This window comes from Zerene cesonia, chromosome 29 (genome assembly GCF_012273895.1).
Source record: "Zerene cesonia ecotype Mississippi chromosome 29, Zerene_cesonia_1.1, whole genome shotgun sequence".
Classification (NCBI taxonomy): Eukaryota; Metazoa; Arthropoda; class Insecta; order Lepidoptera; family Pieridae; genus Zerene; species Zerene cesonia.
The window spans coordinates 4,036,808-4,051,371 of record NC_052130.1 but is presented as its reverse complement, the minus strand read 5'-3'; the positions used below and the strand labels follow the sequence as shown (position 1 = coordinate 4,051,371).

The 14,564-nt window shown below is 34.2% G+C and overlaps 3 protein-coding genes across 3 annotated transcripts in view; all 3 read left to right on the top strand.

Annotated features, from left to right (window-relative positions):
• The window catches only part of LOC119838023 (esterase FE4-like), a 13,215-nt gene extending 12,631 nt beyond the window's left edge, over window positions 1–584 (top strand). Inside the window, exon 5 of the mRNA XM_038363835.1 lies at window positions 413–584. Within this exon, the coding sequence (XP_038219763.1) occupies window positions 413–584 (172 nt within the window). The remainder of the gene's footprint in view (window positions 1–412) is intronic.
• Window positions 585–5,901: 5,317 nt separating this feature from the next.
• LOC119838021 (esterase FE4-like) lies at window positions 5,902–8,324 on the top strand. The gene is made up of 4 exons (XM_038363834.1): window positions 5,902–6,030; window positions 6,388–7,429; window positions 7,643–7,718; window positions 8,153–8,324. The coding sequence occupies exons 1-4, from the start codon at window positions 5,902–5,904 to the stop codon at window positions 8,322–8,324; spliced, it is 1,419 nt and encodes a 472-aa protein (XP_038219762.1).
• Window positions 8,325–9,159: 835 nt separating this feature from the next.
• Window positions 9,160–12,219, top strand: LOC119838020 (esterase FE4-like). Its single transcript, XM_038363833.1, has 3 exons — window positions 9,160–9,288; window positions 10,045–11,375; window positions 12,048–12,219. Exons 1-3 carry the CDS (start codon window positions 9,160–9,162, stop codon window positions 12,217–12,219), a joined length of 1,632 nt encoding a protein of 543 aa, XP_038219761.1.
• Window positions 12,220–14,564: the final 2,345 nt, after the last annotated feature.

Below are 14,564 nucleotides of genomic sequence, written 5' to 3'. Positions count from 1 at the left end.
ATGTGAGATTGATTATGGGCATAAAGTTGGAGATTTGATGGTCGTTTATTTTAAGTAATATTGTTTTGCGCTTGGAGTGTATTATATTTTATATGACACTGTATGACAAATTTTAAATTATTTAATACTCCATTCAGTCTTTATTATTTTAACTACTTAGCTAACGCCCTTTAAGTAAACTCTTCAAATAAAATCACGCCAATCTATCCATACGATGAAAGCGAAAATACAATCGCAATTTAAACTGTATTTGTATATTTTTTATGAATAACATTCGTGTCGAATATACAAATAATCATGAGTAAGTGAAACCATTCATATTTCCGGTTTAGACCTTCAATTGTAATCACTCGAGTAAATAATGAAATCTTGTTTCCCAGTTGATTAATTTATAAAAATTAATTGCTTTAAGGAACCCCACGCCTGATGATAGTTTAGGGGCACGATGGCTCCCGTATACGGCTGAACAAAAGCATTATTTGGACATTGGAAAGGAACTCACTCCCGGTACATCTCCGGATGAAGAGCAGATGAAGTTCTGGGAAGAGATGTATAGAGAGTATTGCCCGCAAAAATTGTGGTAACTGTGTACCGAGATAAACAAAAAGGGGTTTCCAAATAATCTTATGAAAATATTGCCAATGAAAATGTTAGTTATTATAAAAAATGTCTTTGACTGGACTTCGTGATCAAAGAGTTAGCATACTAACAGACAATTTGCGGTAATTGTGTTTTTACTGCTTTTGTCATAAATATATATAATAAATATATTGTGCTTGTTTCTAATGAAACTATATTAATATATAACACTAAAATTCTGGTAATTTTGGGTTTTAAGAAAATTAAAATAATATATAGAGTTGCATAAATTGTTATATTTTAACAAAAAAGAGAAAAAATAGGAATTCTGATTTTTATTCCAATATTACACATTCAAGACTATTTCTCTTTGTCTGTTTCGTTATTGAAAACTGACCAGTGGTTCAGATTTTTTTTACAATCAATAGATGGAGTCGTGACAAAGTACAGTCATCCAGTTTTTTTTATATATTATAAGCAGATTACGCATATTTAGTCATGATTTTCACAGGCTAAACGTAGGGTAGTGGAGGTCTAATTGAAGTTTTTTTTAAAGAAAATGGAATAAAGTTATTTAATAAGTTTAAAAAAATCGTACTCAATATTTATCATTCTCAAATATGCACATATGTATAAATTCACATTGCTTTAAGGCACAACTATCAATAATTTTATAAATAATGCGGGAGGAAATGAGTGCCCAATTTTCATTTTGCTAATACGTAATTACATAATATACGAAAAAAATAAATATAGCATAGTAGATAAGGCTAATTCAGTTTAATTTTAAGATAAGATATCAAGTATTGCGGTTGGTTTATTAAAAAAAAGATATTTTAAAATCTAGTTTTAATACTTTGTTACATCCGCTCCATATTTCCTTGGAAAAATTATTTTAAAATTAATCTAAATATATACAGCTCAACGGTGACTGACTGACATAGTGATCTATCAACGCACAACCCAAATACTATAAAATAATATAAAACACTCGACCGATTGGGTTGAAATTTGGCATGCAGATATATTATTTCGTAGGCATCCGCTAAAAAAGCACTTAGATAAGTTCTACCCCCAAGGGGATAAATAGGGGATGAAAGTTTGTACCATGAAATATATTAAATCCTAAGTTTTAATAAAATTAAACTTTTTGCTATATAGAGTATAATTTCATATTTTTATTGTGGGAGTCGAGCACGCTTCGGCACGAATTGGGCCAACTCGCACCGGGTAAGTACCACACCCCCACAGAAAACGGTCGTGAAATAGTGGCATGCCACTGTGTTTCGTACAGTGACTGCCCATTTCCTTTTCCTCACCCGTCCCAGTCCATTCCTTCTTTCCAATCGTCAATCCTTTCCTTTTCCTTTAGCCCTTAAAAGCGGGCAGCACGTTCGCAGAGGCACTAACTCTGCGAATGTTCGATGGGCGGTGGTGATCACTTACCATCAGGCGAACCACCAGCTCAGTTGCCCACTATGACATAAAAATGTGTATATATTTTTTATGTACATATTATTATTATTATTATTCAGTTTAAATATGATTATAAATCTCAAAGTACTTCAAACGTACATATTGCGTAACAAACTGGTTTGATTTCTTAATATGAAAAAATTCAACTGTCCATAATTAAAAAATTATGAATGTATGGTTTTACGTTATTATTTATTAGGTTAATTAAAAAAAAAACCCGCACTTGCCTGTAATTTACTGGAACTACAAAAAATAAAATTGTTTAAATTTAGTAATCTGAGCCTCCACTTAGGTAAATAGCGGTTGAGTTGTTTTGAGAAAACATATCAATGACAAAAAGCTCGTCATAAATTATATGGCCACTGTATGTATTATGATTTATCTCACATTATACAGTTAATCACTTTGTTATTTATGTCTTTGCTCTTTCATCATCCTATTCGAAATAATAATTTTCTAATAACTTCTTTTAACCTTCTTTCTTTAGTGTAATTTTAACCTTTTTGCAACTAGATGATATTTAGAAAAAATAAGAATGACTAATCATTCATTACGAATCCGGAAATGAAAGAGTAAAAAAATAAATCATTTAAAGAATTCCTAAATAAATATCGATTAAAATATTAGATTACAGTCACGAGTATGATCTACTTTTTTATGTCACTGTTTGTACAGCCCATATCTTGGTACATCCTCGAATTTTAGAGTAAACGTTACACTTATAAACTCTGAATTGTAAAGTCCCATCCGTTCTGTGATCATTGTTGGCTTTAATGGAATTTGACGTGTTTCACAGTCATCATTGCCGTGCGACCTGTGTTTGAAAAAGAGTCAGCGGAAAGGGCTTGGGTACGATATAATGCCAGACGACGGTCTAGGATGACAATATCATAGTCATTATTGTCCTTTTTAATTGTTGGCCTTTTGAAGGTTAACAAAAAATGTTTTATTCCCAAATAACAATTTGACAATCGTAACTGATAAAATCAAGCATGTACCAAATTCTATTAGGAAATGTACAAAAAAGCTGCCCTTTTTTAAATTTTAACATTAACCAACTCATTACAGTAGATCGCAGCATTTTCTGGCAAAACATAAGATTTAACGAAGGGGCTTTTATAATGTCAAATACTTACATAAAATAATAACTGGACATAATGTCATGAAACTGTCAAATGTTAAACGTGTGTTGCACACTATTTTAAGCACTGATTAGATACGAATAGCACTGATTAGATATTTACATTATTTTTAAGTAACGTTTCCACAAAAATATTAGAAAATTACATTAATTTTACGATATGAATGTCGTAGACGTTTTTTGCCCTTTTTTCTTGTTAGGCGTAGATAATAGGTAGGTAGGATAGATAGGTATACTATGATTCCTATGTCTTGATACCGAAGATATTCCTGGGAACGCGGGAATGAAAGACCAAGTTGCTGCACTCAGGTGGGTTCAGAATAACATTAGCAACTTTGGAGGCGATCCTGATAACGTAACTATTTTTGGCGAAAGTGCTGGAGCAGCCAGTGTATCGGCACACTTAGTTTCGCCAATGACTAAAGGACTTTTCAAAAGAGCCATAATGCAAAGTGGAACATCTCATTGTCCATGGGTACAAACATATGGAGCACGTGATAGGGCTATCCTACTTGCTAAAGAGTTAGGATGCGAATGCGAGAATGATATGGAAAGAAAGAAAAAACATTTATTTGATGGACATGACATGATACAAAACATTGAAGACATACACAATTACACCTTAACAATAACAAAACGTTTCATACCGCCACCGAAAATAAATTATAATTAAACACGTACCCACGTAAAATTATTGTCACTCGAATGAGGGGCAGTAGTAAATTTCCGAATTGATTAATTTGTAAAAAAGTGTATAGGAACCCCTACGCCTGATGATAGTTTAGAGGCCCGGTGTCTCCCGTATACGACAGAACAAAAGCATTGTTTGGACATTGGAGAGGAACTCACACCCGGTACATCTCCGGATGAAGAGCAGATGAAGTTCTGGGAAGAGGTAGGTATATAGAGCGTATTGCTCTCAAAAATTTTGGTAACTTTTTACCGACATAAACAAAAGAGGGATTCCAATTAATGCTGTGTAAATATTGCCAAATATATAGGAAACAAAGTTCTAAAAAATGTCTATTTAAAGGACTTTTTTTTGGTTATTATTTTTTACTGATTTTATGATAAACATATAAGGTAATTACGTTTTGCTAGTTTTATTTATATATGACTTTTAGATATTAATTGTTTCAAAGAATTAACATATTTTTTTTAATATTATTCAAATATTATGAATAAGGATAAGATAAGGAAATAAAAGAGAGCTTCAGTATTTAATACAGAAGAGTAATAATAGGAAAAAAAATAGAAACAAATCACTTAGTACTTATCTACACGCTATGAAAATATTTGCTTTATTGGTCATGTATTTTGGTGCATGAGTTGCGCTGCATTCTTTAGTTAAAGGCGTTATTATACACGACATTTTTCTTTCCTCTATGATCGAAAGATCAAAAATGTTGAAAAAAACACTTAAAATAGTATGACAACAACATGCATTTTTAATAGAGAAACATAACACTACCTACATGTTGTATTACTTTATCGTCATTCGTTGGAACTCTTCAACAAATCGATATGACATTCGCATTAAATTCACACGAATATGAGAGCCCAATTTGGCTAATACGAAATCACATAACAAGATACGAAGTAATTAACAAATGACAGATAAGGCTAATTCAGTTTAATTTTTAGATAAGACATCATGTGTTGCAGTTGGGTTATTAAAAAAAGTACTTTTAAATCGAGTTTTCATACCTTGGAACAATCCTTAATATTTCCTTGGAAAATTTATTTTAATTAGCTAGCTTAACTACCAAATTTTTTATTTAATTTTTTTTTCTTGCATCTTTGTTAATAAGATAAAGAATTCATTTCCTAGCTCGAACTTTTATGTGCTTTTCTTCATTTCAAATTTGTTTATTCATCTCATATACAAGACTATGGCTTTTTAAATGTACATAATGGGAAACAAAAATGGTTTGATGTTTTAAGGTTTTATGCGTATTATTAAATAGGTTAATTAAAAGAAGATACCCGCTGTGGTCTGTGATTTACTGAGAGCAACAACTATTCATTCAACTGCAGAAGAAATGAAAATTTAGTAACCTGTATGCTGAGCCCTGTAATTTTTTTTTTTATTTAATCTTTGTCCCCGTTGCACGTGCTAATTTTGAAGAATCTGTCCTATTCGAAATAACAATATAAAGTAATATTTTTAAGTTCACACAAATAGGTGATATTTAGGTAAATGAGAATGACAAATGATCTGGAAATTAATATCTTAAGACAAAATAATTATGTGTTGTGGTGGCAATTACACCAAATTTTGAAATATAGATTAATATGTGTTAGGATATAATTACAATTAGTAGGTCTTTGTCCTTAATATTGGTGGAGGTGCATGGTTTTCTAAGCTGCTGTGAAGGCACTACATTATTTAAAAAGAGTCAGCGGGCTTGGCAGCTTGGAGAAGACTTAATGCGCGGGACGACGGTCTAAGTTACCAACTCAGTTAAAACTTAGCATTTACTGGTAAAAAATAAGTTTTACCAATAAAGGGGCTTTTACAATTACATACACATAAAATATAACTGGGCCTATTATAATGGAACTGTCAAATTTAAAAAACACGCTGTGGCATACACTATATAAATATATCCTGATTAGATATGAATAACAATAGACGAGTTCTTCAAAATGATATTTTCAGTTTTCTTGTGCTCTTTATTACGATAACAGGTTTTAAGGCAATAATGGTGAGAATTAAAGTCCACGAAGGGGTGTTGGAGGGAAGTAAAGTGGATAACGTTTACGGCAAGCCCTATTTTAGTTTCAAAGGTATTCCTTACGCTGAGCCTCCTGTTGGCGATTTGAGATTTAAGGTAACGAATATTATAAGGTATGATATGCTTTAAGAGAATTATATAATTCATAAATATTTTCAAATTCTAGCGTTTTTTTTTTGTATGTAAGCGTAGATTCTAATAATACTGCCATCTGCATAAGCTTGATCTAATTGGGAAGATCAATTACATCACATTTCTTTACTGAAATAAAATTAAACTATCAAACTTTTGGGGATAGTATAAACATGTAACATTTAACTCTAATACCGTTGGATAAGTTTCCAAGCCTTCGGAGAATAACTCTAATAGCTAGTTATCCTCCGAACTATCCCTTTGTAGAAAACCTTATAGATACGGTTTTCTATTTTAAATACTGTATATTTTTCTTTCAAGGGGCCAAAACCTAAAACGCCATGGACTGGAGTTCGTGAGGCAAAAGAGCACGGCCCTGAAAGCTGTCAATATGATCTTTTGTCAACACAATCTGCGAAATTCAAAGGTGAAGAAAATTGCCTATATCTAAACGTATATACTCCTAATATTGAACCAGCGGATCCACTTCCCGTCATGGTGTACATTCATGGTGGTGGGTTTAATAGCGGCAGTGGAAATTCCGATCAATATGAACCCGAATTTCTGATTAAACATAATGTCATTCTGGTGACGATAAATTATCGTCTAGACATACTTGGATTCCTATGTCTAGATACCGAAGATATTCCTGGGAACGCGGGAATGAAAGACCAAGTTGCTGCACTCAGGTGGGTGCAGAATAACATAAGCTACTTTGGAGGTGATCCTGAGAACGTAACTATTTTTGGCGAAAGTGCTGGAGCCGCCAGTGTATCTGCGCACTTAGTTTCGCCGATGACTAAAGGACTTTTCAAAAGAGCCATCATGCAAAGTGGGACATCTCTGTGTCCATGGGTACAAACATATGGAGCCCGTGATAGGGCTATCCTACTTGCTAGAGAGTTAGGATGCGAATGCAAGAATGATAAGGAGATATTCGAATTTTACAAAAATCAACCAGCCGAAGACCTGGTTAATAAAAAGGTCCCAATAAATTTTACCGAAGCTGCTAAACTAACCTCAGACATTTACTTCGGCCCAGTTGCAGAAAAAAAAATCCAGGGTCAAGAATGTTTCATTGAAGGCGACTTATTTGATCTTATGCAAAACGGCATTCATGAAGGGATAGAAATTATAAATGGGTACACAGAGGATGAAGGCATCATCTATTTTGAGAGTTGCAATGCTGATAGGATGTTTGAACAAGTCAATCAATTTGTACAATTCCTTGTGCCCGACGACATAGTGAACCATGTTCCCGTTGACCAACAAATGATCCTTGGCAAAAAAATGAAAAAGTTTTATTTTAATGATCAATTTGTGAACAAGGAACATCATTTTGATGAATTCCTGAAATTCTTGAGTATGAATTATTTTATACACGGCGCCCTAAGTTGGCAAGCAATGTGTGCTAAGAGAGGCAAAAATAAAATTTATTTATACAAATTTTCTTGTAAATCTGAGAGAAACATTTTTGCTCATATGATGGGATGCAGTTTCATATATGATCACAGAATTCCTGTATCGCACGTTGATGATTTATTTTATCTATTTCCTTCTTCAAATGCCCTACCAGAAGTGGATATAAAATCCAAAACCTACAAAATGATTGAACAAATTACCAAATTGTGGACAAATTTTGCAAAATATGGGTGAGTAGTAAGATACATGGTATTATAGATCAATTCAAATTGGGGCTGATAGTAGAATATTTGTAGAAATCGTAGGGTTGAATTCCTGACAGACGTCGTTCTGTCTTCGCACGAACTGTCACACGCGTGAAGCAAGCAAGCAAAGCTTTGGTGCAAATTTCTTAAGCTTTTCCTACATAAGAACATTCTGCTCACAATAAGAAATACAATGAAAAAGAATTAACTAAATGTCGACCACGGGAAATAGGGATTAATTTTTATATATTATAGAACAAAATATTTACCTTTTTTACCTTAATATGATGTAATATTTGTTTCGCTATTATAAACACGTACCCAAATAAAAATTATTATCACTCGAATTAGGGGGGCAGTAATAAAGGAGGGGCAGTAGTAAATATTCCAATTGATTAATTTGAAACGGTGTATTTAAGGAACCCCACGCCTGATGATAGTTTAGGGGCACAATGGCTCCCGTATACGGCTGAACAAAAGCATTATTTGGACATTGGAGAGGAACTCACTCCCGGTACGTCTCCGGATGAAGAGCAGATGATGTTCTGGGAAGAAATATATAGAGAGTACTGCCCGCAAAAATTGTGGTAACAGGTTACTGACATGAACAAAAGAGGGTTTCCAATTAATGCTGTATAAAATATCGCCAAATATAAAAGAAAAAAAGTTCTATAAAACGTCCTTTCAAAGGACTCTTTTGGTTATGATTTTGTAATAAACATACTCGGTAATTACATTTTGTTAGTTTCATTTATATAACATTTAAATTTTTATAGTAACTAAGGAATTAAATAGTTACTTAGCAATTATAAGCATTATAATAGTTTTAGGGAATTAATACATATATTTTTAGTTTACTGAAATAGTATGAATAAGGATAAAATAATAAGGCAGAAATACATTGTATCTAGGAGTCAATTCGACACGAATTAAGCCAGTTCGCAGCAAAAAAGCAGGGAAGCAAGGAAAGACCCTGGTGCGAACGACACCTCCAACAGAAGTCCGGCGTAAAATAGCATACTGCTGTGATTCGCTCAGTGAGTGGGGGAGCCGGAGTCCCATATCCTTTTCCTTACTCTTCCCAGTCCTTTTCTTTACTCTTCTCGTCAATCCTTTCTTATTCCTTTCCAACTTGTAAGGGCTTGGGAACAATATAATTCCGGACGACGGTCTAGGTTACCAACTCATTTAAAACTTAGCATTTACTGGTAAAAAATAAGATTAAGCAAAAAGAGGCTTTTACAATTACATACGCATAAAATAATAACTGGGCCTGTTATTATGGACCTGTCAAATTTAAAAAACACACTGTGGCATACACTATATAAATATCCTGATTAGATACGAATAGCAATAAACGAGTTGTCCAAATGATATTTTCAGTTTTCTTGCGCTCTTTATTACGATAACAGGTTTTAAAGTAATAATGGTGAGAATTAAAGTGAACGAAGGGGTGTTGGAGGGAAGTAAAGTGGATAATGTTTACGGCAAGCCCTATTTTAGTTTCAAAGGTATTCCGTACGCTGAGCCCCCTGTTGGCGATTTGAGATTTAAGGTAACGAATATTATAAGGTAGTACGTTTTTTACTCGACTTTTAATCTTCAAATTCTAAAAAATCGTTTAGTATTGAAGCGTAGATTATTGGATAATAATACTACCATCTAGATGACCTTGGTCTTACTGGATAGATTAATTACATAACAACTCTCTTCACTGAAAGATCATCCTAAAGCGTAAATTGCGTGCTTTATCATAGTAAGCACGAAAATTTAAGAGGATTTTTTTTGCCATCGTTGTTAAGCTGGTGGGTCGCCTGATGGTTGGCGCTACCTCCGTCCATGAACATTTAGAAAGGCGTAAGGATCGTAATCGATCGAAGGTCGATTGCAGATCTTACGCCTCTACAAATTGATTGATGTCTATTAATTGGAATGGGACTAAGAAAGGATTCACGAGAGGAATAAAAGAAAGGAAAAGGAAGGGTAAGGAAAACGATATGGGCTTCTGGTTCCCCCACTCATCGAACGAAATGCTGCTGCATGCTACTATTTCGCGGCGGTCTTCTGTGGGAGTGTGGTACTTCCCCGGTGCGAGCCGTTTCATGCCGAAGCGTGCTCAACTTCTTCATACAGTATAAATGGATAGTATAAATAACGTGTCATTGAACTCTATTAAGGTTGGATAAATTTCAAACTTTTCACAAGATATCTGTACAAAAATCTGTGAAAACTTTGAAATGGGGTGGGAATTGGGAGTGTTCACAAGAACACTCCCATACCTGCAGTAATAGCTATATATTTTTCTTTTAAGGCGCCAAAGCCTAAAACGCCATGGACTGGAGTTCGTGAGGCAAAAGAGCACGGCCCTGAAAGCTGTCAATATGATCCTTTGTCAACACAATCAGCGCAATTCAAAGGTGAAGAAGATTGTCTGTATCTAAATGTATATACTCCTAATATTGAACCAGAGGAACCACTTTCCGTCATGGTGTACATTCACGGTGGTGGATTTTTTAACGGTAGTGGAAATTCCGATCGATATGGACCCGAGTTTCTGATAAAACATAATGTCATTCTGGTGACGATAAATTATCGCCTGGATGTACTTGGATTCCTTTGCCTTGATACCGAAGATATTCCTGGGAACGCGGGAATGAAAGATCAAGTTGCTGCACTCAGGTGGGTGCAGAATAACATAAGCTACTTTGGAGGTGATCCTGAAAACGTAACTATTTTTGGCGAAAGTGCTGGAGCAGCCAGTGTATCGGCACACTTAGTTTCGCCGATGAGTAAAGGACTTTTCAAAAGAGCCATAACACAAAGTGGATCATCACTTTGTCCATGGGCACAAACATATGGAGCTCGTGATAGGGCTATCCTACTTGCTAGAGAATTAGGATGTGAATGCAAGGATGACAAGGAGATATTTGAATTTTTCAAAAACCAACCAGCCGTAAACCTAGTAAATAAAAAAGTGCCAATAATTTTTACCGAAACCGCTAAATTATCTTCAAACATTCACTTTGGTATTGTTGTAGAAAAAAAATTCGAAGGTCAAGAATGTTTCATTAAAGACGATTTTTTTGATCTTACGCGAAACGGTATTCATGAAGGGATAGAAGTTATAAATGGGTACACAGAGGATGAAGCTATTGTCTATTTTTCGAGTTGCAATGTTGATCAGGTGTTTGAACAAGTCAATCAGTTTGCGCAATTCTTGGTGCCCCAAGATATAATGAAACAAGTTCCCGTTGTCCAGCAAATGGTCCTTGGCAATAAAATGAAAAAGTTTTATTTCAAAGATAAATTTGTCAACAAGGAACGTAATTTTGATGAATTATTGAAATTCTTGAGTATGGATTTATTTATACACGGCGCCCTAACTTGGCAAAAAATGTGTGCTAAGAGAGGCAAAAATAAAATTTATTTATACAAATTTTCATGCAAATCTGAAAGAAACATTTTTGCACAATTGATGGGATGCAGTTTCATATATGATCACAGAATTCCTGTTTCGCACGTTGATGATTTATTTTATCTATTTCCTTCTTCAAATGCCCTACCAGAAGTTGATATGAATTCCAACACCTACAAAATGATTGAACAAGTTACCAAATTGTGGACAAATTTTGCAAAATATGGGTAAGTATAAGTATTATTATTCTTATTCAAGTCTGATTGTAAAATATTTTTGAAAACTCGGGGTCGAATTATTCTGGATTATTCTCGATTATTTTGAGTAACTATTCAATAACTAGCTGACCGGACTGGGGTTATCCAATCAGTTCACGCAATGACAAAGACATGAAGTCTTTTGAAGTAGATAACCCAGCTATACTACATAAAAACATGGTTCAGTCTGATGGGCAAGTTCTGTTGACTTATAAAATCGGAGATTTGAAACTCTGATGTGGAACTCCAAGAGCCCAGATACGCTTTATAACATGAATGGAAATGACATTTTGCAAAAGTTTTTCAGTCTGATGGGCATTATCTGTCGACTTATAATAATCGAGATATGGTTGAAATGATCTATATTTGCGGTAAATCCAGGAATAAAAGTTGTTCTCCCTCCATTTTTTTCACATTCTAATTTTGTAAAATATAAACACAATACATGCTATTGATATCACATTTTATTTTTTATTATTATCACTTAAATATTAACTTAATAATTAATATATAAGTGAAAATAATTTAAGTAAATTCTTGGATATATTATTTTAACTATATATCAATGACGATGTGATATTTGTCGAGAAGTAAATAAATATCGTTTTAAAATTGATTAATTTATGAACTTGTGTATTTAAGGAACCCCACGCCTGATGATAGTTTAGGGGCACAATGGCTCCCGTATACGGCTGAACAAAAGCATTATTTGGACATTGGAGAGGAACTCACTCCTGGTACATCTCCGGATGAAGAACACATCAAGTTTTGGGACGAGATATACAAAGAGTATTGTCCACAAAAATTGTGTTAACGATGTCATCGATACATCATAAGCAAAAAAGTTTCCAATGAGTTTTATGTATAATATTGCCTAATAAAAATGGGGCAAATTTGTGTAAATTTTCTATTCAATTACCTTCTTGACCAAAAATTATCTTAAAGACAAACCATTTGTGACAATTATGTTTGTTTATAATCTCAAAAAAATAAATGCGAAAGTAACACGTGTGTCTGTCCCTTCTTCACGCCTAAACCACTGAACCGATTTGCTTGAAATGTGTTGTAAAGATACTTCTTTGGTAGCTGTTTGGCTGGTGGTTCGCCTGATGTGAAATAGTAGCAAGCGAATGATTTTGTTTCGTATGGTGAGTAGGGGAGACGGTGTTCTTATTATTTTCCTTAAATTTCCCAATCCTTTCCTTATCCCATACCTTTTTAAGCCGGCAATCCATTTGCAGACACGTAAGGCCTGCGTATAGCCTTGCGCCTCTCGAAATTTCATGGACGATGGCAGCGCTGGCCATTAGGCGTCCCACTAGCGCCTTTGCCGACTATGACATAAAAAATCAATATAGAAACAAAAAAGGTATTTATCATATATTCAAATCATGATGACTTTCACAATTTTTATCATAAAACATTAGGCACGCAAGTTCTTACCGCGCAACAGATTTAAATACATTTGATGATGTTAATATTACCTGTCTTTAATCTAAACACATTTCAGCAGAATCAATATATGTGGGATATTTTATAGTGAATGGAACATGTCAAAATCTAAGTTTTTTTTAGATATAGCAAATAAAAGAATGATAACTTACTTTAAAGTGTATAGTATAAATTAAGTTTTTTATGACGCTATCTATCCATATGAACGCCATCTAGCTACATCCCCGGTATAGCGCTGAATTTGCTTAGATTGTAACATAATTTATGAATACAAAATAGCCCATTTTTCGTGTGGATATCTTCCAGAGTAGGTACTTGCGACCTTGGAGAGCCGTGTGTTATGACGGATAACTACCGACCAAACACCACTCTGTGGTCCATCCAGCAGCTTTAGTGAATTGATTGATGATTGCTAGTAGTGACCAATATAAAATATCCCTAGATTCTGTAAATGTGTGAAATGGAACCCTGGTGGACGATACCTACATTTTCACGAAAAGATACTTAAATTAGTAACAATTGCTAGGAGATAATATTAATGCCAAGTCATGAAAAAACGTCAACTACACGAAATAAAATGCAATTTGATAAATAACAGATAATTAAACGATGTTATTTATTGTTTATTATCTATGTAATCTGATAAACGAGCGACAAAAACATTCAGGTATGTAAACCTATGTCAAAGTTCAAACTTAGATGCTTTTTTCTTCGGAAAGGCCGAGTTTTATCAAAAATATACCTCGACATAAAATAACTAACCTAACTAACCTAAAATTATCTTACGGTGGGAGTCGAGCACGCTTCGGCACAAATTATGCCAGCTCGCACCAGGGAAGTACCACACCCCCACAGAAAGTCGGCGTGAAATAATAGCAATATTGTGTTTCGTACGGTAAGTGGGGGAGCCGGAGGCCCATATCCCTTTCCTTACCCTTCCCAGTCCTTTCAATCCTCTCATTAATCCTTTCTTAATCCCTACCCAATTTAAAGTCGGCAATCCATTTGTAGATGTCATATGCATGGACGTGGTACCGCTTACCATCAGGCGACCCACCAGCTCCACTGCTGACTATGACATAAAAGATAACAAAATCGGCCCTCCTTGATAGTCATTATATAAGCGCCCCATTGATTTTTCATTCAATGTTGTCCCTAAAAATGAAGTGGATTGCACCGGACATAACTGTTCACCGTCTAACATAATACTAATACGGGTACTTATAGTAATAGAAATTCTACATTATTTTTTTTATATTTATTTGTTACACGCTCGTCCCGGCAATCAAGATTCCTGATTTATCCCAAGGCAGCATTTATTTAGGATGAAAAGTATCCTATCACCCAATTCAGCGCATATCCTGTCTGTATAACAAGTTTTATCAAAATCCGTTCAGTAGTTTCAGCGTGATTGACGGACCAACATCTAGTTTGTTTAACTTTAACATTTACAATATTAGTGTGATATAGTGTGATAATAATAAATCAGTTTTGTTATCATGGTAAGTAGGTTTTGTTATCTTCTTTTCAACATCGTTGTTTTTAGTAGGTTAATAAAAGACGGATTTACACTTCGGTGAAAATATATATTTTTACAGAAAACCTATTCGATTTGAGAACATGTCACATTCAATAATTTTAATAACATTTGCAATAAAAATACATTTTGTTTATAACAATTAAATACTTCTGAGGCGGTATGATGAG

Excerpts from the sequence above, each read along its gene's own strand:
- LOC119838021 (XM_038363834.1), top strand. The coding sequence starts at position 5,902 with ATGGTGAGAATTAAAGTCCACGAAGGGGTGTTGGAGGGAAGTAAAGTG. Across the intron at positions 6,031-6,387 it reads TTGGCGATTTGAGATTTAAG|GGGCCAAAACCTAAAACGCC; the intron begins GTAACGAATATT and ends TTTTCTTTCAAG. Across the intron at positions 7,719-8,152 it reads ACAAATTTTGCAAAATATGG|GAACCCCACGCCTGATGATA; the intron begins GTGAGTAGTAAG and ends GGTGTATTTAAG.
- LOC119838020 (XM_038363833.1), top strand. The coding sequence starts at position 9,160 with ATGGTGAGAATTAAAGTGAACGAAGGGGTGTTGGAGGGAAGTAAAGTG. Across the intron at positions 9,289-10,044 it reads TTGGCGATTTGAGATTTAAG|GCGCCAAAGCCTAAAACGCC; the intron begins GTAACGAATATT and ends TTTTCTTTTAAG. Across the intron at positions 11,376-12,047 it reads ACAAATTTTGCAAAATATGG|GAACCCCACGCCTGATGATA; the intron begins GTAAGTATAAGT and ends TGTGTATTTAAG.